At 38.8% G+C, this 27,882-nt stretch overlaps 1 protein-coding gene across 1 annotated transcript in view; it reads right to left on the bottom strand.

The window, feature by feature from the left end:
• CUBN (cubilin) overlaps positions 1 to 27,882 on the bottom strand; it is a 141,527-nt gene that overhangs the window by 96,240 nt on the left and 17,405 nt on the right. Inside the window, 13 exon segments of the mRNA XM_050709354.1 lie at positions 4,355 to 4,542; positions 7,135 to 7,291; positions 8,203 to 8,384; positions 8,910 to 9,070; positions 11,255 to 11,441; positions 20,020 to 20,150; positions 21,182 to 21,398; positions 21,637 to 21,799; positions 22,000 to 22,178; positions 22,791 to 22,947; positions 26,070 to 26,260; positions 26,463 to 26,625; positions 27,400 to 27,581. Coding sequence (XP_050565311.1) covers positions 4,355 to 4,542; positions 7,135 to 7,291; positions 8,203 to 8,384; positions 8,910 to 9,070; positions 11,255 to 11,441; positions 20,020 to 20,150; positions 21,182 to 21,398; positions 21,637 to 21,799; positions 22,000 to 22,178; positions 22,791 to 22,947; positions 26,070 to 26,260; positions 26,463 to 26,625; positions 27,400 to 27,581 — 2,258 coding nt within the window.

The raw sequence follows: 27,882 nt of genomic DNA, 5'->3' as shown, positions 1-27,882 counted from the left end.
CTGGTGGCATCTTGCAAAAGGCTGGGCAAGGTCTTCCCTGTGTTTATAAAAGCAAATGCTAAACAGACTGGACTTCCATGGAAGGTTATACTTTGTGAACAGAAGAATATAGAGGAAGTTTTTAACTGCAGGACAGGAAGATTAGTGGTTTTCAAATAATATTTTTCTTAGATAAGAGAGGAGTAAACTTCAATCCTACTGCAAGACTGATCTTCAGGCAGTAACATTACATTCTCCTCACTTATAAAATACCCTTGCTTCTGTGGAGATTATGTTCTGTCATACTAAATAAGAAGGTAATTCATCATTATAGATGGGGGTTAAATATATGCTTGTTCAGCTAATAACCTGGTGAGTGTAGAGGAAGGAATGACATTTCCATGTCATTGTCTGCAATATCTCACTGTCTACAGGCTGATGACTCCTCTAGAAATAGTAATGTTAGGTTATTAGGCCAAGCCACAGCATGCAATATAATTTAAAGAGCTTCCAATCTAATTATGGTTAGTCCAGCATCACAAAGAAACAGTCTGCTCTTTGGTATGCCGTGTATCTTATCATTGCCACTTCTGTAAAAGTCTTTGTCACAAGCAATTCATCTTATATTCTTGAAATTTCACTGTAAAACTCCCTGCGAAATGTCAGGCATCCTGTGAGCATTACCAGCAATGTGCCAACATCATCTGACAGACCGATATGCGGCACACTGAGCGTTTGCTGAAGTGCTCACATCAGATTCGTGCTGGAGGCTGCCACTAGAAAAATCTGCAGGTTTGCCTCCCTCCAACACTGTCCCTTCTCGATTTCTGGCACCTAAGCACAAGGGCAGAAAATCACCACCAAATCAGAAGAGCAAGGCTTCTTCCTTCCTGCCTGGCACAGGTACAAATCCTTTTAAGTGCTGCAGCAGTGGAGATGCAGGCCCTGCCCAGGCCAGGCCGAGTCAGAGTCACTCAAGGCTCCCTGCCGAGAGCGACCGCTGCTCACCATGAGTAATGCCAGCCAGCAGCTGTTCTGGCTCACAACAAGCATCCCATGATCAAAGGAGAAAAGGAAATAGGTAATGCAACACATGGCTGATTTCTCATTGCACAGCTGTGACTGGATTTCAGTCCGAGATAGCCGTGCACTGCACTTGCACTTGCCTGTACCCTTTGGACACCCGACTATCTCGTTCCTCAACTTTTATTTGAAACCGTTATTTGCTCTAAGTGATGATAATATCTTTGGTAATAGCCAACCACTAGGAATACCTGTGTGAAGGACCTTTTGGTTTTGTCATTATTCATATTTAATTTCTGACTCATATAGGGATTAAGCCAGGGAGCAAACAGCAAATGAATGTCTTCTGTGTGTTTCAGACTGAATTAGTCAGGAGGCAAAATGCTCTTCACATATACTGCATGTGGTTTTGGGTCAGAAGTGTAGGCTATAATTAAACACGAAGCTGAAGAACAGGCCCTTTTCCATTATGGAGATTGGGACCAAAACCGCAGTGTCTGGGCCAGGGGCAGCAGTACCAGGAATGCAGCCTTCCCACTCTAGCTCTCCCCACCCTACCAACCACCATAATTTTCTCCTTCAGAAATCAGAAAGATTTTCAAAAAAAAACCAGAGTTCTAGTTTAATACACTAACGATGTCATAAAAATATTCATTAAATCTATTTCTCCCACTGTCTTAAAAGCAGCTTTGCTCATCATTTTATTTTGCAACTGCCGTTTCTTGATTGTATTCTGTTCAGCTCTCCGCCACAACACCTCTGCAGCATTTTATCTTGTCTTTCTGGATCACTCATCTCTTTCCCTTCATTCCTCTGCCACCACAACTGTGATCATCACTTAATCCAACCTAACAGCTAGCCCTCATCCTTCCCATCCCCAGCCTCCCATCAAGTATTAGCAAATATTGCCACCAAACCAGCCCTCTGCTAGCTGCCACAGATCACCAGGCTGCTGCTGTCGGGGCAGTCACAGAGCTAAGAAACAGGCATGGTGTTGCTGCCTGCTGCAAGGGGCTGAGGTTGAAGCTGTCACCAAGCCCCAAGAAGGTGGGAAAAGGGGTACCTGAAAGAACCTGGGGGAAGAGAGCATCTGATCAGCACCAGTGGCCACTCAGTGCTGTGAGCGGAGCAATATGGAAACAACGTGAGCAGCAGCTTCCAATTTTCTCTAAGAAAATGGTGAAGAGCTCTGGCACATGGTCCGTGCACCACCCGCTTGGACTGCAGTGAACAGGATTATACCTCTGTTTTCCCAGTCTTATAGTCAGCCACGGCATCAGAGCTTTCCCCTTTTAGGCCTCTTTGCAATAAACAAATCTCAAAACCAGCATGTGGCAGAAAAGTAATTTTATGTCAGCTGAACAGCTATGAGTCTTTGAGCCTTTTTTTATATTAACCCTTTTTCCAGTTTGCAGTGGAGTCAGATTCCACATGGATTTCATACAGAGAAGTCCCAAATATCTGCAGACTGCTTAGAAAGTGAACCACAGACTTGTTCCAGATGATTCCCCCTTTCCCCTACACCACAGAGCACTTCACAGCCTTGCCAATGTGCTCCCTTTCACAAGACACAGGGTGAGAGCAAATGCTAGTCAGTTCCCTGGCTGGTTCAACCTTGTTCTCTTTTTTTACACTATGGCACATATTTGTGCAGCATGCAACAACCAAATAAGAACATCTTTTTCCAAGTGGTATTTCTTAATGGCATTTGGAGAAAGACTTCTTCAAGTAATGTGACATGAATTGCAAATTAAAGCCTCCTTAACACAGTTCCATGACTCTGTTTTTCCCTTGCATTTTACTCTCTATACCTCTTTCAGTCTGTGTTTTCTTTGCTTGGAAGCAATGAAACATTGTTAAAACAAAGAGTGCACTTACTTTTCTGCTCCCCATCTCCTCCCTCCCTCTAATGTGTTTTATTTCTGTCCTTTAAGTGCTTTGGATCAGGTCCTTGCCTCTGGCACTATTTCTCCAGCCTTGAGCTATGTCTAGAATAGCGTTTTCTGGCAAGTTTGTTGCTCTTCACTGGCTGGCTACTGTGTGCAGGGCTCCTGCCTTTCACTGATCAAGGGCTTAGGCATCTGGAGACTAGCACTGGCCTCTCCATTTGGCTCCAGTATTTCCTTTTCGGCCTCCTCACAAAAAATGAACGAGGTTTTAAGCAACTTCTGCTAGCTCTCAATACAGTGCTCCCTTGTTTATTTTATTTGCATGTCTATTATTTCTTTCCACTCCTGGCCGATAACAGAATAAATTTGGAAAAAACTCCACTTTTTGCCAGTTTATTACCAATTTTTGAGCTCTGAAAGATGGCATAATAAGGAGTTAGGGGGAGTGAGGGAGGACGTCTAGAGGGAGTGCGTTAGCCCAACGCCAGGCCTGTTGCTTGACTTTCTGCAAGAGCCCACTGTAAGTAAGCATCCCAATAAATGTGGGCACTGTTCCTTAGCCCTCTTCTTGGCTGTAAGTAGCCTTCTCTAATATGTCTCTAAATTTCAATTCCTCTTGTGCAAAACCTAAGTAGAGCACAGGGGCTGTGTGCTGGCATCCTGTACAAGGGTGAGATGTGAAGGATGGATTGGTTCAGCAAAAGACTGAAATTGTAAGCAGAAGATTATAACACTCAGTATAGCAGTGATCATGACTGCAGTCTACTTCGCATAGTACGAAGTACAAAACTGAGAGAAAATACATCTTCAGTTGTCCTAGAAATAGATTTTTTGACAAATTGAAATAAGAAGATATTTGTCTTTAGATTGACTGGATTGTTTCGTTTAGCAAAAAAAAATCTCTTTTGTGAATAAATTCAATTTCTTTCAGTCCCTTTAAAGAATTAGGTTAATTATGACAAGTAGGTTAATGTAATCAAGAGACACAGCAACCTTCTATTAAAAATTGTAGAATTAAAACATTTTAAAGCTTTTGAACATTCCCCATTGCTTTTCAGATGAAACCGAGAAGAAAATAATTGGGTCCACTGTGTTTTAGTAATCAATACTAATCTCAGAATTTCTTCCGCTTCTGTACATGACACTGGAACGTCATCTCGCTTCAGCCGTAAAAAACAGTGCATCTAATCTAAGTTGGTATCTAGACTCTCTGTAGCAAATCAAGGCACCTGCGTCCTCCCTGCTGCAGACACCTGTCTTAAGGTAGGATGAACTGGTCTCTGGCAGTGCTTAACTCCCTACTGACCACAGAGGAAATAGGGAAAATATATTTGGACTAAACATACAGCTTTTGATGGCTAAATTTAGATAAGATAAATTTACCCCTGGTCTTCTGCATCCTCATTGTTTTTCTTTATTGGAGAAGACCTGGTAGTTCTTGTTTCTAAAACCTGGGTACATACCTTCAAGTAGTCAAAGTCACAGTCAGATCCATCTTCTAAATCAAAGGCTGTGAAGCTATAGTTGAGCGTGTTCCCCATTGTTGCTTGAATGGTCCAGTTGCAGTGCTCACTTAAGGGGTAATTATTTGGATAATTTAAACTTTCCAATATGCCATGGCTACGGTTAACAGTCAGTACTTCGTGGCAAACTGAAAAAGAGGTGATAAATTATATCTGTGCAGTGTTTTTTAACTCAGTATCTCAAAAATACTAATTGAAATTATGGGTACCATTATGAGGTGAAAAATATTTTTATCCACAGATTAAAGAAAAGAAACCAGGCAGAAAGAGAATTGTGACCTATTGCATGTTTTGTGAAAAAAAAAAAAAAAATCAACAACTGGACTTTCCAAACTTGAATCAGTTCTATTACGGTCTTCTTTTCTGGCACTTGCAGACTTATCAGCCAGTTTTTATATTGTGGTATAGATTTTTTTTTTTTTGGCTATTTTCTTCAGTTTTAAACACATGGTTATTCCTGAAACACGTTTTCTTCTATTTATTTTTTCTTAACTAATAATAGTTAATAATTTGCTCCATCATTTTGAAACAATTCTGGGGGAGGGTGCTCAACAAAGATTGCCTAGTGGATTAAAGTGGTTTATTTCAGCAAACTAGAAGAAATTAATCCTTGGCTAAAACAACAAATGGAAACTGTAGTGCTTCCTAGCTCCAGGAATTGGAAGTGAGCACAATATTCTTTAAAAAGGAGCCATGATTTTAATGTTGATTCATATAATAACAGCCTAGCAGAAGTACTGGACACTCACCTGGAATAATGAGAGCTTTCCTTGAAAGACAAAGAAAATTAAAAATAATCTAAACCAGACAAAGAGTGAAATGACAACTACGGCATTATGTCAGTGAGTCTCATTTTCCTGAATCTGTCTTTCACTAAAGACAGAAGATGTCAATATGGGTGATTCCTTCTCTGGAGACAGTGTACAGTGTCTGTCAGGAGCAGACCAGTGTGATGCACAGACAAGATGTGGGCAGGAGGAATGGAGCAGGACAAGACGCTTGCTTTGCACAGCAAATCTGCAGTGTTTGAACAACAGAAATAGCTGAGATTCACTTGCAAAAATCTTCTATTGTCTGTCAAAAGGAATAATACACCTACCTCCTGCACATTTTTTGGATTCTTTCCAAATGATTTACAGAGCAGCAAGGTCTGTGTTTTTAGGAGTTCAAAATGCCCAGAATACAGCTGAGGGTCAGGGTCAGGGTCTGGTGAAGTGGGGCTTTTCTGCAAAGCTACACTGAAGCATATAACTGTTTGAAAGGACAGGATGAAGAGCATGAAATGGATTCTGAAGAATGCAAAATGGGCAAAAGCTGCTACCCCCTGCCATCGGGATTTTATTAGAAACTTATCAGGCACAAAGGTGCCTTTGAATGTTAATTTGATACGATGTTTTCCTTTGCAATGTTTTCCAATTCATCATTGCCTTTCTTTCATGTCCACATAAATGCATCTGGCATCTAAACGTCCTTATTTTACACCACTACTTCCTACATAATTTTAGCTTTTGGGCAAGCTACTGAAAGCTTTCTTTGGTGCATGTGGAATTTCAGGAATTAAATATGAATGTAAAGTGTAGCTCATACATTATCTGATACCTCAGGTTCTACATCTGAATGTTTTCTAAGTGCTTTCTATTTAATTAATGGAAGGGGGAGAAAGAACCCTATTCCAATATATTGTCTTGATTTTGCAGTCTGAAAATTACATGGTAGATTAATCTGTTGTATCTTTAAGTAATTAGGGAGCCAACGCTCCTTCACCCTTCTAATTACAGTGTGTGCCATGTGACGAATAGCTTTGTTGTTTTTTTTCGTTTGCTTGTTTTGTTTTGTGTTTGAATGCATTTACTATTGTCAAATGTAAGGCAACTTAATGTCTAAAAATCTAAAGCTATCTCTATCAGTTGGGCATGTCATATTTAGAGTACCCAAAGATACCTATAGTTCACGTGTGTGTGGTGAAATTCTGTATCTTCCGATAGTATCTAACTATGTACAATAGAACATATAAGGAGAAAAGAAAACACTGGGACAATATCCAAGGTTATGACTGGGAACAGAAAACTTTAATTCTTCACGTATCTTCTTGTATTTTGTTTGTTTGTTTTGCCAAATGTTAATATTCCAATATTTGTGGGGTAGAACAATTGTACATAAAAATGTGTGCAAGAAAATTGTGACCCTTACCACAAAATATAAAAAATGAAACTCTTTGAAGTGTTCCAGGTAGGCTAAATGAACCCAAGCACCCACAATAATCCACGAGGGCTGAAGGTAACACCTTTATCCTTTGGCATCCTACCTCACAGCAGCTAGAAGGGCATAGAAGCCTATTTTCTATCTGCCTTCTCTATTAAAAGGTCATGAGACTGTGTAAACAGACTAGAAAGAACAGTCCAATCTACCCTGTTAGGGACTTCCAACACTTGGTATTCTGAGTAACTCTGGAGTGGAAAGTACCACTGATACAAGTAATAGCAGTAGGGCCACCTCACCAGCTTTCTTCTAGGGAAGAGATTATCTCTGTGACGGGTACATGGGTAGTTAATTTTTAGTTCTCTGTGTCTTGTGACTGGAGCAGACTAAAGAATCTAGGTCAGTGATATGCTCCACGCTTTGTTCTCTGTTCATGAATAAATAAGATCACGGACTGCGAGACAGTTTCAGGACCAAGCTGAACTATAGAAACATGTTCTTATCTTGTTTTGCTTACTTACCTTGTTTGTATTTAGCTAAAAAACCTCCACCTCGCAGACTGCTATCTGTCCTTAGTTTTATGTACACACTGTCTCCACTTGAACGGATGAGTTGTGGTATCTGATTCCCACAAAATTTACCTAGCTGTTTAGCATTGCTGCTGTTGCCATCATATACCTTAATGGAAAAAGAGAGAGAGAGAGAGAGAGAAAAGGGTAGAGAATTTAGAAGCAGGCAGAAAAGTGTGTTAGTTCCCCCATAAAATATAATTTTGGTGATTCTGCTGGTTGCTACAGAATTTGAGGAACTAGAACTGTTTCAACTTTGACAGCACAATGCTGACTATTGAATTTACTAAAGCTGGTAGCACTACAAATCCAAGTAATTTCCCCTTCCAAATGTCTGCTTAGGGAATTGTTTCTGGGTACAAGAGAGGTTAAATTCTATTTTTTGCTCAAAGGAAGCCTCACAGGCATTTCAGAAACAAGCAAATCAGTGGAAAAACAGGAAGCCAATAATCAAATACTGGTGGGTTTGGGGGGGCTTACTCACTGATAGGAAAAAACTGCTCCATTTCAATTCTAATAAAAATATTCAAATAATTTACCAACAATTTGAATATGGAATTTGGGATTAACAATAGGGTTATTGACACTATTGTGCCATTTTCCTTGTAATTTGCTAGGAGACCATACTTAGTCCTTGGTCCAAAACACAGTGAATTTAATAGATGTAGGCATATTCTTGTTTCAGTGGCCCATCTAGACATAAATGCCTTTCTTACTTTGTGCAACTACAGACACCACTGCCTTTCCTCTTGCTGCTCTGTGACATGGAACCACAGAATCATAGAATCATTAAGGTTGGAAAAGACCTTCAAGATCAGCTGGTCCAACCATCCCCCTACCACCAATGTCACCCACTAAACCATGTCCCTGAGCACCAAGTATGAAGGTAGCATGGAGCTTTCCTATTCTGGGTCTGTTCACATATGAACATTTAAAGACCAAAGCCATGTGTTTTTCTTTGCCTCTGCATTCATCATACTTAGCTGCCTCCTGTGGAGCAAAGGGTCATGGGGTACATACCGCAAGGTAATCAAAGTTGCACTTTGGGTGGTACTCTAGATGGAACTGTTCAAACTGGATTTCAAACGGGGTTCCTCGATTTCCTCTGAGCAACCAGTAGCACTCTGAATTGTGATAATATGGCATAGGGTAGTTGGGAGACATGAAGATGCCAGAAGCTGTCATCAAAGTCCCACCACAACCTGATAATGACAAAGAAACCAAACCAACATTTAACATCAAAAGCAGTGGAGAATTAGACGTGATGTGTGAGATTCACAATATTGAATTCTTTCACGTGTCCTGAATGTCGAGTGATAAACCAAAAATCTGCATTAAGACAACAGTAAGTGGAAGGGAGCCAGTAGCACCTAGAAATATTAACCATCTAATTTATAGACTGCTCCTGTTTGATAATTACTTTCCAAATAAAAACCTGTTCATTAAATTCTAGCTTACCACTACTTTCCCAAACACCAGTGAAAGCTGATGCTATATTAAATCTAGGGAATAGTATATCCTTCTCATGGAGAAAAACAAAGCCCATACATCAAGAAAGTTAAGTTCTTGATCTAAACAACCTGACTATATGCCGCTATACAATTAGCGGAGAGATTTTATGAGATGAGAAGCAGAAAAGATGTGGGGAAAATGTGAGAAATAAAAACATAAAAAGAAAGATCAATGAGATGTGCAAAATGGCTTTATACTTGATATACTCATTTTACCTGCTGATGTGCCATCCCACTCTGCTGAAAATCCCTGTCTTGTGCCAAATATGTCACTTACAAACTTTATCCACAGCTTGTTACCATGAGAGATTATAACAGGAGGCAGGTCTGTACCACAGTATTTTCCAAGAGGAGGAGAAGTTTCATAGCCTCCATCTCTAGAATGATAGAGAATAAAAACCTTGGGTCAAAGAGGGAAAGTGTGAGAAATATTAACACGGCAAAAAATCTTGGAATTCTTTCAGGCCTGGGAAAGACTAAACTTGGTTCTTCATCTTCCACAGAAAGACAGCTACCAAATACTGGAGAGGTCTCACTGCTTGTGATAAGAGGTCCTACCACAAGCACCTGCTTGCTGGGTATGTCCAGTGTCTAAACTCAGCTGTCAATACACTGACAGACTCAAGAAGTATCTCAAGTGTGTTCAATGCTGCAGAAGCAGGACCTTCTCTGTATTCTACAAAGTGGCAGTCAATGGTGTAACCAAAGTAAACTTCTAATTTGAAGAAAAAACAACATTCTCACTTCTCACTGTCTCACCTGGCACAAACACAGATGAGCTAATTTATTTTAAAAAATATGTTTATTTGCCACCACACAAACGGGAATCCATTTCTCAGAACTCATATGATGCATACTTTGAAAGATGCATTCCACAATTGTTTCTACAGCCAATTATTTCCATCCATAGTCTTTCAATAAAGTAATATTTTCAGTTACATTTTATAATACTTTAATCAAGATGCACATCCAATGTTCTGTTGTGCTGCACGTATCTCATGGGAATAAAAAAGATGGTAACAACATGCTTATCAATTGCATTATAATCTTAGCTTAAAGATTATATAATTTCATATCAGGCAATCATACTGCAAATACCCTTACAGGTCAATAGAACAATAATAAGTACATTTATACTTAGATATGTCATCTTGATATGATGTTTCTTAAGAGAACAGTAATACTTTCAATTGTATTTTCACAGGTTTATCCTTGCTTTTGAGAGAAATTTCTGCTTAGATATTGCAACTCTCAGAGGTCTTTTTTCCTGTCACCCTCCCAGATTAAACTGCTTGCTGCTATCTCAGGTTACTAGCAGCTGAAGAACTGTGCCAGAACCTCTTCTCACTTGTATCTCAGCCCCTGCAGCTGTGGTCAGATGAACATTTTCTTAGTTGACTGAATGTAGTTTATCATAGGATACCTCAGGACAAGAACCCAGAGTGGCACCTCAACTAAAACTAATCTAGCTACCCCATTTAAGGGTATCAAGTTTGAGGAGACATCTCGTGGAAATCCAGTTACGACAGTAGCAATGTGCTGAGTTACACTTGGTGATGTTCTGACACTATCTGAAAACCTAGTTAATGCTGCTGGGTTCTTCACAGTGACATCAGAGTTAGATCTATGCAATAAATAAATCTTTTCAATTTTTGAGGTGAAAAACTGAAAAAGAAAACTGCTGTAATTCAAGTCAATCCAAAATTAAGGCTGTAACAGTTAAAATAAAGTTAGATTATACTTAATCTCTGATTGTTGTTTTAAAATGCAACACTTCACTTAGAAAATATTGAAAAAGTCTTCCAATTTTTCATAACTTTCTCCAGTTTGTATGTACAGCTGAAAACAAACAGCAGGAATTTAGAATCTCATTCCAACCAATATCTGGTATAATGTTCAGAATTAGTTCTATTGTGGTGCTCCTTGAGGTCATGAAAGCTCATGGCACACTCAGAGTCAAAAAACACACTGCAGTTCTGCATCTATGGTTCATCCAGAGAGCTAGCTCAGGAGGAGAAAAATAGGAGCACTGACAATTCAAAGTGCAAATCCCATACAGCAACACACTGCACTACTTACTTGGTGCAAGCTGTGTTGTAAGCATGCAGCTAACTTTCCTACAAGTATTACCCTCTCCCCCTTGTACTTTTCTCTGTCCTCTAAAATTTACTAGAAATCACCATGTCAATATCCTAAGATTAACAGTGATACCAGTATAGCTCAATATCACAGATTGTGCATGTTCCTAGTGCTACATCACAGAAAATTGCTCTTTAAAGACTATAATCATAAAAAAAAATATTTCATAAAACAAGCAATAAAACTCTTCGTTTCTGCTCTGAGGAACAACCAAAATACAGTGACGGGCAACAGAGTCCCAGAGTCCACACATACTACTTTGGGAAGGTAGCGATTAAAGTTTTCTGATAATGGCTAATTCCTTTTCTCACCCTGACAGCACAGGCATACAGCTAAAACTATAGCTTCCAAGCGTGCTTGAGTGGATTTGGACAAATTTGGTGGTTATCAGTAATAAGGAAAACAGAAATAATTAGGCTTGCCTGATTTCTACATAATCCTCTGTACAGCGTTTATTCCCTTCCAAGGTGAAGTTGGTGAAGCGAAGCACAATCTGTCTGTTTATTCCCACTGTGACGGTGTATATGCACTCTGTCCGGACAGGGTAGTTATTCGGATAGTTTGGAGATGTTAGCACACCAGTTTCAGTACTGTAGTTGTGTGAGCACACTTTAAAAAGAACAGAAACAAGCCTGAATTTTAATATCTATGTTAAATTAACAAGAAGTTTCTATTTCCAACAGACAGAGGAGCAAACATCCTGTGCTCCTGTGCATTATAACACATCCTGGACACATCTTACTGCTGAACGTCATCACTATAAACTAAAAACAGAATCCAGATTTTTCATGGAAATTCTTATATTTTAGTTGATTTTTTTTTCAGCTTTTACCAGAACACCATGCCTGTTACAAATAGGCAATGTAAGTAGTTCCAGCTGTCAAGCTGGCTTTGACCTAAAATCCAGGTAAGCAGAAAAAACGAAATTGTAAAGGATGCCTTGATCAAAACCAGAGGTAGGATTTCTGAATTTATGAAGAGCAGTGGTGGTGGAAACTGAATGCAGTCTCTAGCTACACGGGGACATTATGTTGTTCTTAGGCATTCCCCACAATTAGACCTTGGAGATGGGGATTTTGTATCTTAATTTCTTTTCCCATTTTCAGGGCCATAAGGGGCAATCACCTGAAAACAGTATAATCCTTAGATTGTGAGGACAAAGCTGTTCTACTTAAAGCCTTATACTAAAATCAGTTACATCAATTCTCCTGTGACTGCTGGAGAAGCATCATGGTATTATGAGCTGGAAAGAGGAAAACAGAGCCAGAAAATAGAGCTAATACTGAGCCAGAACCTGAGAAATAATTTAAAAAATAAAAAATAAAAAAAGTTCTTTGAAAACACAGACATAAAGACTAGAAATAAAAATATCTTCTATAAAATGGTACAGGAGACTTATTTTGGAAAGAGCAATTGTCATGTATTAATTGATCACAATCTCGGTAAGCCTTTGTGATCTGGCTTCAAAAAGGACAAGAAGAAATGTGATTCATGTGAGATGTTTCCAGCTGGAACGGGGAATCTCAATGCCACTACAGAAGGTAATGTTGACATGTCACCTGGATAAAAGTGGATAACCCTGCTCACCAATGTTCTGGAAATCGAATGAAAACAGGTAAAAGGGAAATTATGGAGATGGTGGGAAATTAGATTAGAAGGTAAGTGAGATTAGAAGTGCTTAAATAGTTTATCTTAGCAAGTGAAGGATAGGAGAAAAAGACAGAGAAAAACATCGAGAAGCATGAAGAACAAGAAAAACGTAACACTCTCTTAATGACAGTACAAACTCCAAAGTTAAAAATTGTCCATGAATACAGATATGCAGAAAATCAGGAGATAGTTTCTCCTAGGAAGTCAATTTGTAAAGCAATCATCCAACCAACATAACAGAAGCAAAAAGAGGAAAAAAGTCTTCTTCTTTTTCTTCTTCTTTTTTTTTTTTTTTATGATAGCTTGATTAATTTAAAATGGGATCACATGATGTAACTCTTGGCAGAAAAAGGGCAGGGGCTAAAATTACAGGCTGAATTTGATAACCCTGGAGTCTTGTTCTGGTTCTCTATTCCCCTACTTCAGATCCTATAGGTTGCAAATATAAGAAATGAAGATTTCTTAGACATTCTATCAAATAGACAGGGTTAGATGGATTATAAAGTAGAACTGAAAGTGAGCAGAATACTATGATTAACTTTATACTAATTTAAACCAGTTGTCACAGATCTCTGAAACCTGTTTTCTAACATAGCACAGCTGCAGTGTAGCAATACTTGTACATAATAGTTCAGTATGCTTAATAGTTTACAGGGACAGGCTGAAATGACAGCTCAGGCCCTTCATGTCTAAGGTTGGTCATTTCCATGTCTGTTTTCTGTCTGTTCTAACTAGTAAAACACTTTTGTTTTTCCTGGCATTTAAAATAATGGGTAGAAGGGATTATCTTTGAAGAAAAAAAGTGGTTGTTTTTTTTTGCATTCCTGGTCACCCGGAAGGCCTCTGTTAGAAATGCTTTCTGTGGAATAAATGCCCTCAAAGCAAGACACCAGACACAGGTTCCTAATTCATCACAAGATGGACAAAGAAACATGCTATAGAAACAGGCCAATAAGTTTCTGCCATTAAGCTGTACTTTGCTAATTAATAAGCCAAAAAGGTTTCATTACTAGTTCACCTAAAATCCTGATCTGTTAAATTCTTTATCTAGAATTTTAGTCGTTTGTGTGTTATATTATAATATGCTTTAATATATTCATGCAACTCTCATGTCAGTCTTTGGCATCTTAAAAACACTGTGCTGCTTTATAAATTCTTCTAATACACTTGCTGTGCTGTCACCTCCTATGGTGTTTCATCATATGCATCATCAAACCCCCGATCCTTAAGTCATACAATTTGAGAACCCTGCCTGCAGGGTTAGAAATCTGACTTTAAAATATGACCCAGGTTTTTCCTAAAGACTCTATAGACAGAAGGTAATCAAAAATTAAATTGAAAAGGTGTGTTATTTATTAGGTTACTTATTTCTAAATAATTATTACCTTCTGATTTTGGAAGGGTGGGTGCCTGACTTACCAGCATGTAATGCATAGAGGGGTTGCCATACTGCTATTCCTTATTCACTCAGAGGCTGAGATCATGAATACTATCTTTCAGCCTGCAGAATATTAAAATTGATGTACTAGATAAGGGCCCTTAGGGTAAAATTAGCAACAAGGAAGGCAAATTATTTTTATCGGCCCTTTTAAGAATAGTTTCCACAGAATTGTCAAGGTTCCCTCCCTCACCAAAGTTTGCTTTCTTGGGAGTAATCCATACAAAAATTCATATCCAAAGTGTGCTAAGTTTAAAGTGGATGCTGTGTTCTGCTCCACACTTTACATAACAATCTTCGCTATGATCTGAGAAGGATAAATATAGATGGCTTCAAGTTGCGCCAAGGGAGGTTTAGGTTGGAAATTAGGAGAAATTTCTTCTCAGAAAGAGCAGTCAGGCATTGGAAAGGGTTTCCCAGGGCGGTGGTGGCATCACCATCCCCGGGGGTGCTTAAGGAAAGGTTGGACGTGGTGCTTAGGGACATGGTTTAGTGGGTGACATTGGTGGTAGGGGGATGGTTGATCTTGGAGGTCTTTTCCAACCTTTATGATTCAATGACTCTATGATGGAATAGTGACTGCCTTAGAAATGTCAGACCTCTGGCTCAAGTGAAGTAAATCCAAGTGTAAACTGCACATACACTGCTATGAAGATTAGGAAAAGCATAAACGAACCCACATTTTGTGTCAGCCAACACTCTTCCGTTAAATGGATTAATTTGTTGCATTCTTGTTGTCAGCAAGAGAGCTGGCACTTGTGTTTTGCAATCACCTCACTAACACAGCAGCTGGGGCTGTGTTTGTGCACTCATAGTTCCCCCAGTGAAAACTGTTAGCAAAGTTAGCAGGTAAAAAGAACTTTGAATCCTCTGCCAAAGTTCAGAACACAGCCTAACTCCATAATGTGCTTACAATATGCCTGGAAAAAATACAAATTCAGTTTAGTTTGAAGACAGTTATTGCAGCAAATGCAAATCAGAAGAAAGCAACTGTCGTGGACAATTGCACATCTTGCTTTGCCAGCATGTGAAGCTTCAAAAGCTATTCAATCTGCTTTCTGATTTTGGTACTGAATGTTTGCTCTTCTGGAAAGAAAAAAAAAAAAAAAAGCCTTAAATGCCAGCTTTTGTACCACTCACTCATGCAGTCACGCACAGTGCAGAAAATTATAACCATGTCTTTCCTATAAAGAGATATTCATCATTTGCCACAATTCTAATTAATTGAAAAAAAATACAGTGTCATAAGTAAAATGGCACTTTTCTTTCAATCTCACTCTGCTAAAGGAAAACTCAGATTCCTAACAATTAGACTCTTATGTAATGTAATGCATCTTTAGGGAAAAAAAAGGGAAGAAACTATCACATGAAATATATCCCTCTCCACAGGCAATGAAAAAGCACCTCAGGGCCTTCTGTAACTGCTGCTGGCAGATCTAACAGGCTTAATTTTTACCAAGAAGACACACAAAGGTCCTTTGTAGTGTTTCAGACCCAAACTTCTCAAAAACAGTATGTACGGTTGTTCAAAAAGAATCTCCAGCCCTCTCCTGCTTATCTACACATAAACACACATACTGTACAGTCATACACACACATATAGGCATATAGAGGCATACTAATAACCTGATCAAACATAACCAGTGGCCTAACAAGCTGTCATTTGCCAACTGATTGAGACTTTTTCCTCAGGGTGAGCTAAGCAGATGCCTAAGAGAGAGAGTCCAGCTCGTTTTTTTGTCTTAGCTCAGCCTCATTCGACCATGCCCTGTATATGTGCACAGACATATTTGTCAGACATTGCTTTCCATTAGTGCCTTTGCTCATTCAGCTGAAGAGAAAAGCCAAGCAACCTCCTGATAATTGCTGGGTTTGGTCAGCACAATGTGAACTGAGATCTCAAACTGTACTCAGCTATCAATAAAGACACACAAATCTATCACCTTCAGGTACACTTTTAAGTCCAGGGGTTCACAAATACTTTTCTTTCTTCTCAAACTCTAGCTCCTGCAGTAACTCATTGTCAGCTATCATATGTCACACAATTCAGCTATTTAAAGCCAAGTTATTGCTCTTGATTAATCATATCATTTACAATTCAGACTGATAAGAAGGAAAAGTCTTATCTTTCACCAAAGCCAGAGAAATAACAATAAAAATGATAAAAAGAATAGTAAATAGGAATAAAAAATGTATCAGGAAGGCAATCTGCTTAAAGACCTGTTAAGGCTGGCTTTTCTCAGAAAAATGTTTTAAATAAAGCCTCTTCAATGGAAAACAAAACAAACAAACAAAACACCACAAAGCAAAACTAGTAAGTACCCATTGATTAGTGAAGAAGTTAAGGACAATGAAATACATACACTAACTCTAGTCCCATTTCCATTGAAAAATTGTGGTCTCATTATTTCAAGACCTGAGTAACACTTCCAGCAAAGAGTTTCAAAGACTTTTTAAACTTCCTTTCAAAGATTTTTCAATAATTTCACATGGGTTCTCTGTGCCTTCGTCAGCCAAGGCATGCAAAAGAAAACCCAAATGTCTATCATAATACTTACACAGCTGTTGTGACACTTATCTATATGGTATTTGAGTCCTGGACTCAAGGAGATAGATCCTAATTTACCTTGGTTTCCATGTGACTTCCCTCTCAAAAGACAGACTGAGGTACAGACAGCTTAAGTGCGAAATATACATTTTAAACAACTGAGTATCATGTGGGCGTATTTGACTGGAAGATATCCAGTTGTATTCCTGCCATATGAGCTATTCACAGCTACTAGCTGGCAGACTGCTAAAACTGTTGTCTGTACTTTATGGACCATGGCCACGGATGTATTTCATGGCATTCAAATTTTTCGACAAGTAAATATAGCTTTACAATTATTTTCAGGCTACTCTTCAACTAATTAATATATCACAGATAAAGCATGCTAAGATACATGGAGAAGAAACTTAGTTTTGTTTCACAAAAAAAAACATTTTTTTTCACTCATATATATCCTCTTTTTTTTGCTCTTATTCTCTCTCTCTTTTTTTTTTCTTTTTTTTTGGGTGCATGTGATAATGCTGTCCATCTTTTCAATAGCTCATTCTCTGTAAAATAACTCCAGGCAAAGGCCTATTGAAACATCTAATATGAAACAGAACAGCTTTGACCAGTTCTGATATTGGTTACACTGTAGTTGGCTAAGAAAACATAGCTCAAAAAATATGAAGGATTCTTACTGCACAAGGAACGTTATTAGAACCATATTTTTCTTAGCAGAAAATAGACAGCAGATGTAAAGAAAAAGAAATAAAAAAATAAAAAATCCATAGCTTTGGTAAATCTTTCATATATGATTATGTTCAGCAATTTGCCACTTCAGTGTAACTGAATATATGTAAGATGAATAGCAGGCCTAAAATTCTCTCAGCGGGAAAACTAAACTTGATACAATTTCAGGGCAGTGGGGAGTTACTTCTCACAGTAAAGCCCACATACATGTATTTGCCTTCAAAATTTGCAGCTTCAAAACCCTTTATTCTTAATCAAAAAAGAATGTTAGCAGTCCAGTATTTATGACTTTACAGTACTACTATGCTTGTGCTGAGACCAAAAGAGAGATCTCTGTAAAGAAAAGAAATTGTAGTTTCAACTTCTCTATAGGGTTATTAGTCTCAGTTTCAGTATTTATTGAAAAAACAATTATTCTAGAGAACATAGTTCTGGGTCTGAGTGAGAATAAATTGAGAATTAGCTTTTTTGCAAGACTTCTCATCAAAGGCCCTGTTTAGCTGAAGAGTAGTCAGGATATTTAATTAAATAAGGGGAAAGAAAGAATTAATTATGGGGCAAGAAAATTACGGGGAAAGATTCATCCAAAAATCATATCTGTTGCTATAAGACTGAATTGAGACATTTTATATTTCTTATATAAAGTTCTAATACATTTTCTAGTTGTTAATAGTATTGAAGAGAAAACAGCTTTTCATTTTTAAGGCATAGTTTAAAACCTTTCTATGGACAATACCGGTACAGTCTGAACCTCACATGATGCATATAGCAGTGCTTTGGATGAAAAACTAGAAATTCCAGGCAGCATCGTGGTGGTAAAGGAGGGGACATGGAAGAAAAGAGGCAGAGTAGAGAAGGTGAAAAGAAAATCTTGGGGTTTCATCAGCACTGAGATAACTAACAAAACCAGAGAAACAGGATATCAACAGAGACAGAAATATAGATGTATGTTGAGTAGAAAACATTTTGATCTTGATAAACTGTGAGACAAGTTACTATGGGAACTATTAGGAAGGAATTGAACCTACCTGTGAAATATTAACTTGAGGTAAGGTAAAGGAAAAAAGATCACAGTAACAAGCAACAGACTCACATTTACAGAAGCCATGGTTAGCAGCTGCAAAATCAGGACAACAAAAATACCTTCTTTACTAGGTAGATAATTTCACAATTTTTCAGTAGTGAGCACTCAGAGTTTTCAAACTACAGAGTCTCTTTTGGAACGATTTTTCAAAGCTCAGCTTGGTTTTGGCCTATTATTTTCCAATAAACAAAAGGTTCCTCCTTGAAATATTTCTTATTTTATCTTTATTGTTTTTACTGACCTTCTGGTTTCCATGCCAGATAACTCAAGTATAAATGAGGGCAGCTGAAAAAATGGATTATTTGGATTTATAAGTAATCTGTAATGAATGAAAACACAGTGGCAAAATCTGTACTGGTCTCGCCTACACACATGCTTGAGAGATGAAATAATAGCCAAATTGCCCAAGCTGTCACCAAGAAAGCAGTTATTTTTTACAAGGGAGAAACTGGAAAATTTGTTGTTTTTAAATAGGTTGGAGAAACTCAGGAAGGAGGTAAAATAAAATAATTAAAGTAACTAAGAGCAAAAAAATGATCAGTCATTGGTAGTTTATTACCATAAAGCTGAGTACTGTGAATTTGTGTTATTCATCTAATAAATCCCTTATAGCCTGCACACATATACACACATGCACAAACCTGACAGAACCTGGTTAGTGATGGGTACGTGAGTAATCCAGCTATAAATATATTCTCATTCTTACTTTTGTTCATTGTCCCACTCTACCTCTTCTGTGGTACATTTCTGCCAGGCAGAATCTTTCTCTTTACCTGCACACATCCCCTTCTACTCCAGATCTGTGCTTCATAGTGAGGAGATCAATAGCAGGCACATGCCTACGAAACTGGTACTTAACAGTTTTTCACCAATAGGCTGCTTGTTCAAGTGCAGCTCAGTCACTACTAAAAAAGCTCTCAGTGCTGGAGAGACATGCAAACACTGGAACAGGTTTGGTGGGTTCAGCACAGTTGAAAACACAGATGTGCCCACCCTGGAAAACCTTCAAATCAATTACACTTCTGAGTAATTTCTCAGTTTTTCTCTGCTTTAGAGAACTAAGAGAATGAACAGCCATTCTTCTCTTCAACAGTCTTTTCCCCACGTATGTACATCTTTGCCCCATAAAAGCAGATACTTAAAAAATAGATTTAAGGTGTAACAGGAGCCTGTTGGAGACTGAGAAGTTGTACTCTGTCTTAATGAAAAGAAAAAAAAAAAAAAAAAAAAAAGAAAAACAGCTTCTGCTTGCAGGTTATTTTGCTGCTGTACCAAATTTCATACTATGTGACGTTTCCATACCCAACATCAACACTGTACCTAAATAGGGACTAAACTAATTTTTTATGGCACCTGAGATGTTCAGGTAGTCTCCCATTCAAGTGAGTTGTCCATGATTGCTAAGCTTCCTATATCACATATATTCAGCTCAGAATGGACAAAGCAAATTCAAGAAATACTTTTCCTAAATAATTCATGCAGTTCTGCCATGTCATCATTTACTGTCTTTTTAAGGAAAACTGCAGTGTTGCTTATAGAAATTCCTTTCTGATTTGGCCATATTTCCCAGAGAGGAAAAGCTTGTAAGTCAAGTAGCTATAAATAAGAAGGGGTAGAAGAGGCGCCAGGCAGTCTTCTGTTAAAACAGAAAGTAATGTTTCTGTTTCTTATAGTGGTTGTTTACAGTGATAACTGAAAACATTTAATTTGCATAATGAACATACTGACATATTACCTTTTGATGCATCCATGGAGATATAATGAGCTGAGAAGCCTTCAGATGAAATACTGTGATCGGTCACAAAGTACAACGTCATCATGTTGCCACCACTGGTGAGTGATGGTGGAATTGACCTTCCACAGTACCTGCAGCAAAAAGAAGACCCAAATTGAGAGGCAGTGTTTTATGAAGCATCTGTATTACTGGAAGAGGATTCATCTTTCACAAAAAGTTTGAAGAGTTGCATGTACACAAATGCCTCCATTGAATGATAGCGATCCCAACTATATACCCTGTATCATGGGGCTAAATAGTACGATACACGCATAATGATACAAAGCTAAGTTGTGTGGCAAAGTCAGAGGAAAAACTGTTTGTCAAGTTGTCAAATCTTACTGAAATTAGTCCATGCTGTGTCTACAACATATTCTATTCTTTTGTAGGAGTCAGAGTAGTTAGCAAAAGAGTAAGGTTGCAGAACACTCTCCATTCTATTACGACAGTCATTTGCTCCTTATTTTTCAAAATACTGCCATGTCAGCCAACTACTTTACAGTCCATAGGTGCTGCTCAGTACCATGCTCATGTAGTTCAGATGTTCTTGAATTCTAGGTTGGCAAGAAAATCCTGTATATATTCCACCTGTTGAAGGGGACAGGGGAGGGGGACGGGCAGCATTTGCCAGCCTTTTCTTCTGTAATATACCATTGCATATCAGAAGAAAATGGAAACAAAATCCTATAAAACAATGACTTCAATTTAGTGGTATAGTTTTTGCTGACATCCAAATGCACAATCTTTTAAGTTATCTTTCTTTCACTTCTGCAAGTGTCTTTTCCTGGATACAGATATATTAAAGCTTTTGAACTCATTTCCCATGAATCAGAATGTTAACGGAGCTGGACAAAGGCATCAATTGAATCCTCTCCTTAAAAAAGCTGTCTTCTTGACCTAAGTCAGTTTCTCTCAGTAGAGCATTTATTAAATGTGGTTCTCGTTCCCTGGTCAAAGAAAGGAAGCTGCCTTTACTACATGAGGGAGGGGGATTGCTGTTAATGTTTCGGCAAAGCAGAGCAGTTAATGTATACACAAAATTTAAGGCAGCAAATTGGATAGAGAGATCTACAGAGCAGTGTACGTTCTACAGTAATTAAGTTATGCTAATGGACATATTCACCTTCCCAATTTTTGCATAGTGCTGTTGTCATATATTTCAAGATAATCATTTCTGCAATTATAATCAAATGCCAAATTAAATGAAGTGAACGTCAGACGGATAAGGTAGCCAGGTTGAATGTTGATAGTCCAGGTACAGTTAATACCATGGGGGTAGACATCTGGATGACCAGGACTTGTAATGGTTCCTTCTGGTCCAGTGAGAGACTCTCCACATACTGTAAAGATTTAGAACATCAAGTTAAATGACACATTAATTCAACATTGAGGCACCTATAAAATTGGTTACTTTTCTTTCTGAAATGTCATGGTCTTTTTTGCCTCATGAATACTACACAGTGACACATTCAGAATTTATCTCCCATTATAACTTTGTAAAGCTATGTTTTCAGCATAAAGGAAAATCTGGACTATCCCAACACTCTATACACAAAACAAAACAAAAAAAAATCTTACCTGTATCTAATGGCCAGTACTCAGCTCTGAAGCCAAGGTTGGTAAGAGAGGAAGCTCTGAATTTAATGTAGAGGTTGTTCCGTGTGGATTGCACTCTGGATGGTACAGCTGTACCACAGTATTTCTCCAAAAGAGGAGAGTCTGTGTTGTTGCCATCTCTGACCTGAAGAACAGTATATTCAATATATTCCATACAAAGTTCTATGGTATTAAAGTTGTAAGCATAAATGAATTCATAAGAATACTATAAAAGATATCCTTAGTAAATCAAGTAGTTCTGCTTTGGTGGAGATGAGTATGAGAAGGAACACACAGGTAAGAATTTCTTAAGGTTATTCATAGTACGTGTGTATTATTCTTTACCTCAACGTAGTCTGAGTCACAAGTACTTGTATTTCGAATGTCAAAGTCGATAAAGTTAAGAATCACCACTTTGCCAGCTGGCTGGGAGATAATCCACTCACAGGTCTTTGGGTGAGATGATACCCTGGGGTAATACGGTGAATGGATACTGCCTGTTCCAGACAGGAAACCTCCACAGGCTGCCAACAGACACCAGGAATCAGCAGTTGTGATGAATGGTTTCAAGGAATGTATAATCATGTCTATCAAATATCACTATGACTTTACAAGAAAACCACCCCTTAAAGCCTATGTTCTCACAGTGTCTACTGTGGGTCATCCAGGTAGGATTAAGAATGTGTTTAAAAGAAAGTATGGCTGTGACTATAGCATAAATGTGTATATACAAAAGACCAGTTTAACTCTGTCCATGAAAACTTATGGATTTGACTTGTTTCTTTCACATGCTTAGACAGATGTATTTGTGATTAAGAACTAAAAGAAATAACAAAAATATAAAGATTTAGGCAGAATTACAGCTATATCATCTTTGGAATGTTAGTGCTAAGTGACTTATTGTTAATAGAAAAAATGGGGAATGCATTTCCAAATATGGTAGAACTGCCTACCACAGACCTAGGACAGACATCATCTGTGCATTTCTAAAAGTAGATATAAATAAATAAAACGAATTTTCCCCCTTTCTTTTGAAGTTTATCTGGTACCCATTATATGGATAATATAGCACAGGAACGACTGAAAGTGACCAAATTACAGATCAGTTCACTGTGGAAGTCATCAGTTCTTCTTACCAACTTGATAAATGGCCCTGAAGCTAGCTCGCTGCACAGAAGCATCAGACTTGAACTTGATCCAGAGACTGTTGCTGGTAGAAGTGATTGGAGACATAAGTGCACTATGACAGAGTTTGGTAATTAAAGAAGACATCTCACTGTCACCATCTCGAACCTAATCATCAACAAGAAAAAAAGAATTATGTCAGATCATAAAAGCCTTGGGATTTGATATCTGGATAACACTATAATCTCACAAGAACTGCTAAATAACAAAAGGAGCAACTATTATACTTATTCATAAGAGGGGTAAAGGGCCACCACAGTAATTGGCACAAGTGACTTATGGGAACTCAAATGAAGGATTGGATGATTGGCACAAGAGGCGCACACACACACACACTACTGTCACAGGACACTAGGATGAAACAGATTTTCTCTATGAATCACAGCTTTAGCACAATTTGAGCATATGCTTCCAAAAATGACATCTTTAGTATTAAAGAGGCAGGTCAGGTGCTCACCAGTGACAACTATGAAAATTTTGCCAGCACTAAAACCCTGCTGTGGAAAAAGAAGAGGCTTTGTCATTTCCTTGCTCTGGCCATGAAGTTTATAATGACCTTTCAACAGCACTTCTTCAGAAAAATCACATCACATCACACCTGTACATCAACACAGCCAGGCAGCTCAAGAACAAAAGGTGCAACTCTGAGTCCCACAAGCAGTAAAAAGGTATACTGATGTCTTTCCTTATTTTGTCTGAAGGGTCCAATGCATGAAAATGACAGGGAAAATGTATCAGGGAAACATTTTTAGGTTCTACCTTTTACACTGCTACTGCACTAACCTTAATCAATTTTCTGATCAAAGGAAAAATGTACCGTGTGTACTATCCCAGAAGTTGATTAAAAATCATGATTATTAAGGGGATGTGCAGGAAAAGAGATATTTGCACTTCCAAACTTCAGGACCTGAACCCACAGACTGTGCATAAGAAAGAATAGGTGCATCCAGAGCTTGCTCAGCTTTGGCCATCTCCAATGGTTAGACAGCTTTCTGACTCTCTAACAGATATTTTAAATTTCCCTGGGACCTAAGTTCCAGGTGACAGTCGTTCTGGATTTACAGGGGAGTAACTAAGATCAGAATTTGTGTTGGAATTTTTACAAGATCTTTATACAGAAGTGAAAGTTTCCAGAACTACAGTTCACATGAGTTCACATTTTTTCTTGACCTGTTTCTACTTACATTTTTGGTTTATAAAGTCCAGTGAGTAGTGATAAAAATAACAGGTTCTCTAAACTATGTGAATAAAGTCTCATATTGCCAGTTAGAAGGATGGCAAGGAGAAGGAGCTGGCTTGCCTAACACCTTACCTCTGCAGCACTATGTCACAGCCTTTCTTAAATAAGAAGTTTTATTGTGTCTAGTTTCTTACTGCAGACCCCTGGTTCCAGGCTGCTCCTTCCTTAGCAGAAGAATAAACATCCTTCCCTGAGCAAGCGTTTGTGAGCTCTGTCTGGCTGCAGTGGAAACTGCAGATTTCCTGATATCACCAGGGATAGGAATAATCTGCAATTTTTCAATGTGACAAAACAATCATCAGAGAGTGATTTTAAAGCAACTTAAACATCCAAAACCTATCCCCCTACTTGAACTTCATCATAAAACCCAATGAGACAATATTTTAGAAAAGTATATGTGGAAAATCAGGCCTTGAAAAAGGAAGACGGTACTTTACTTGTAACCACATTTCCTGCGTCAGAAAATGCTGGCTGTGTTTCTCTGCTCTGGGCTGCGCAGACTAAGGGAGAGGGAAGGAGAAGAGGTGTTGAGGTAGACAGAAATACAGGAAAACTGAACTGCTTGTGACAGATCAGCAAACAACAAGGTAAATGCCTTGCTGAATTAATACAAACTGATTGCATTCAACAGAAATGGTTTTGTTTCTCTGACTGCTGTGAATTTAGCCGCTGTTCTGCCAGCAATTAGGTAAGAGGAGTACCAGGCCAAACAAACAAAAGCTGTCTGTTTTCATTAAACACACTTCCCCTCTCATTTCAGAAATTAATTACACTTCATTCCAACCAAAGTCTCTGGGTTAGAGGAGGAGGGACGGGAACGATGTTAGCACAATAACAAATCTTTTAAAAACAGATTAACTAAAGGGAGCTCACAGGGGCCTATGCCGCTCTTGGTCAGAAAGAGCTTAAGCACAAAGCCATGTAACCGTGTGGCCCCGCAGCGCCATGCTGCTCCTGTTGTAGCCATCTGTAAGCTCAGCCTTAGCTCTGCCAGGCCTTGGGCCAGGGCTGCTCCCGCCAGAGCCTCCCCACCAGCCACCAGCTTCCCTGCGCCTGGTTTAGCCGTGAGGGCTAAATCAACCAGGGGTTGGTGCCGAATTGGTTTTATGTTTGTTAATCTCCCTGAGGTACAACTGCAGTTTTGTACAGACAGCACTAATGAGCAGCCATTCTATGTAGGATGAGGTATTTACGATGCCTTGAGATATGGTGAGCTGGGATGTGGCACAGAGGAGCACGGGGATGGGGTGGCAGGACACAGGGCACAAGCTGGCGATTAAAATCCCACCAGAGCTTGTCAGACCCCAAAGGCACCACCAGGCCCTGACCAGCCTTTCCTGGGGACTCCCCCACTGTGCCTAGGACCCAGAGCCCCATTTCAGCTCCCAGTGCTGTCAGCCCCTGCCTCATCATGGCTGCAGCAGAGCCAGGCTCCAGCTCCCGGCCATGGGCCCCATCGAGCCAGACCCAACCATAAGCCCACATCCCAGCCCAACCTTGGCTTGCTCCTTTCCCCCAGTGGGGTGCCCATCACACAGGGTTGCTCCCCACTGCCCTACACCTGGCTGGGGTGGTGGGATGGGCTCTGGCGATATTTAAATCGCATGCTTTGTTTTTGCACCAAAACCAAATTTTCAGCATAACACCATGAGGCACTGGAAAATGCCTCATAGAAGCTGTGGCATTATTTCTATTTCTCTTGTATTTGGCATGCATTTACCTATGGTCCAAACTCCATCTTAATCATGTATAGCTGATTAAGAATTAGTATTAGTATTATGCAGAAAGATTTTCTTGTTTTCCAATCTTCATTCTAAATGTATAGTCCTGCTCTTTTAGCCCCTGTGACTTTTGGACCCTAATAAATTGGTATACTTAGTCCTTTGATTAACACCCGTCTCTGTAGTGGCACTTGAGACAGAAATTGTGCTGCCTTTCTTTGTACACACATGTAATCAACCTTTCATATTAACTGTTTAAGAAAAGTCACCTCAATATAATTCAATGAGCAATCGCTGTGACTCTCCAGCTCCATATGGGTGAAGTTGAGGTATATTTTTTCATCTTCTGGTTGTCTGATAATGTAGATACATTGTTGGTTGTTGATAAAAGGGTTAGGCCAGAAAGGGGACGTGATAACCCCTTCACTATCAGTGTAGTTTCCTCCACAGCTTGGATCTGCTATATTAAGAAAACAAAATGTTAGTTGAGATATTCACACCTATAAGAACTCTTCCAGTTTAGGGTGGCTCTGAGCAATGACTGCAAATCTAAGAGGTTTTCTGTATTATTAAATAGTAAATGTTAATTACATCCATTCATGTCCTGTTGGTTATATCCTGGGAATGTCACAGGCTAAACTTTAAAGCTGAAAATTACTTACCAAGCGATGTTGTATAGACAATGTGGAAACCTTTATCAGTAACTGAGTCATCAGAGTGAAAGTGAATCCAGGCATATGGACCAGTGGTTTGGAGTGGGGGTGGAGATCCAGTGCTACAGTATTTACCAACAACAGGGTCTTGTGGAAGAAGACCATCTCGAATCTAGACAGGATGATAAATCATTGTTTAGGAGTATCAGATGTGTGCCAGCTCTGGACAGTACAAACACTCTTAGAGTTACATAAAGGGGCCCAGGAAATAGTGTGGATGGTGGAAGCTCATAGGAAGTTTCCTCCAGACACACAGGAAGTAAGAAATAGACCAACCAGCATAGCTGTGAGGGTGCTTCTAGGAGAGTCATCAGAGGCGTTGTGAAAGGGTAAGAAAGTATCAGGAGATCTAATGTTGAAGTGTTTTCCTCAAATCATCCCATGCAGTGCCCAGTTATGGAGTACATGCTGCTCCAAACCATCTTATTTTCATGAGTGGGCATTGGTGAATTCTGTAACCATTACTTTGCACTTGAGAGAAAGTCCTACGCTCACCCATCAAGTCATGGACTGTACTATAAAAGGAATCTATTAGTCTTAGATACCTTCCCGTAATAGTTTTACTTAAGCTGAACCTCTATGGCTTGACATTCTGCTAGCAGTTTGGAGACCAAACATTGCAAGAAAGTGAAAGCTTCCCACCAGATGCTTGGCCTTGAATCTCATCCCCTCTAGCTGTAGGATTTCCACTGACTTCAGTGCAGTGGGATTTCATCCTCTTTTTGAATCTGAGTGCATCAATGACTGGAGTTAAGTACAAATGAACATTTCGACCTAGGATTTATATTCATACAGTCTACTTCTGTACATACAAAAAGTTTTGAAATATCTTGTTTTGCAACAACATTGCCATAAAATGATGTCATAATCCACAATTAAACTTTACCTCTAAATGGTCATAACTGCAGTTTTCATGGTGTTCTAGGCTTAGTGTGCCAAAGGCAAAAGTGATGAGGAGGCCAGGACTGGTTGAAATGGTCCAGAAACAGTCTCTGTTTACAGGATAGTTACCAGGGTATCCTGGAGAGGTTATCGAGCCATAAGTACCTGTCAGCTCACCACCGCATTCTAACAGAAAAGAAACATGGAACAACATAGTCATTAACACTGCATATCGGGTCAAAAGCTGAATTGTCAAAAATTTCAAAATTAGGTAGCACTTTGGAATTCAGAATACATTCAGAAACAAACAAACAAACAAAACAACAACAACAACAACCAAATAAACCAACAAGTTACTTCTTTCTTTACATTTTATAATTAATTTTACAATTCAATTATAAAAAACAAATATTTCCTCATCTGCTTTGTAAAAGAAAGATTCTCTCACAGTTCTAATGGAAGTATCTTTAGGAGAATGGTCAAAAGC

The sequence above is a fragment of the Cygnus atratus genome, chromosome 2 (assembly GCF_013377495.2).
Source record: "Cygnus atratus isolate AKBS03 ecotype Queensland, Australia chromosome 2, CAtr_DNAZoo_HiC_assembly, whole genome shotgun sequence".
Classification (NCBI taxonomy): Eukaryota; Metazoa; Chordata; class Aves; order Anseriformes; family Anatidae; genus Cygnus; species Cygnus atratus.
Note: the sequence above shows the minus strand (reverse complement) of the source record. Positions and strands in the feature narration are given on the sequence as shown.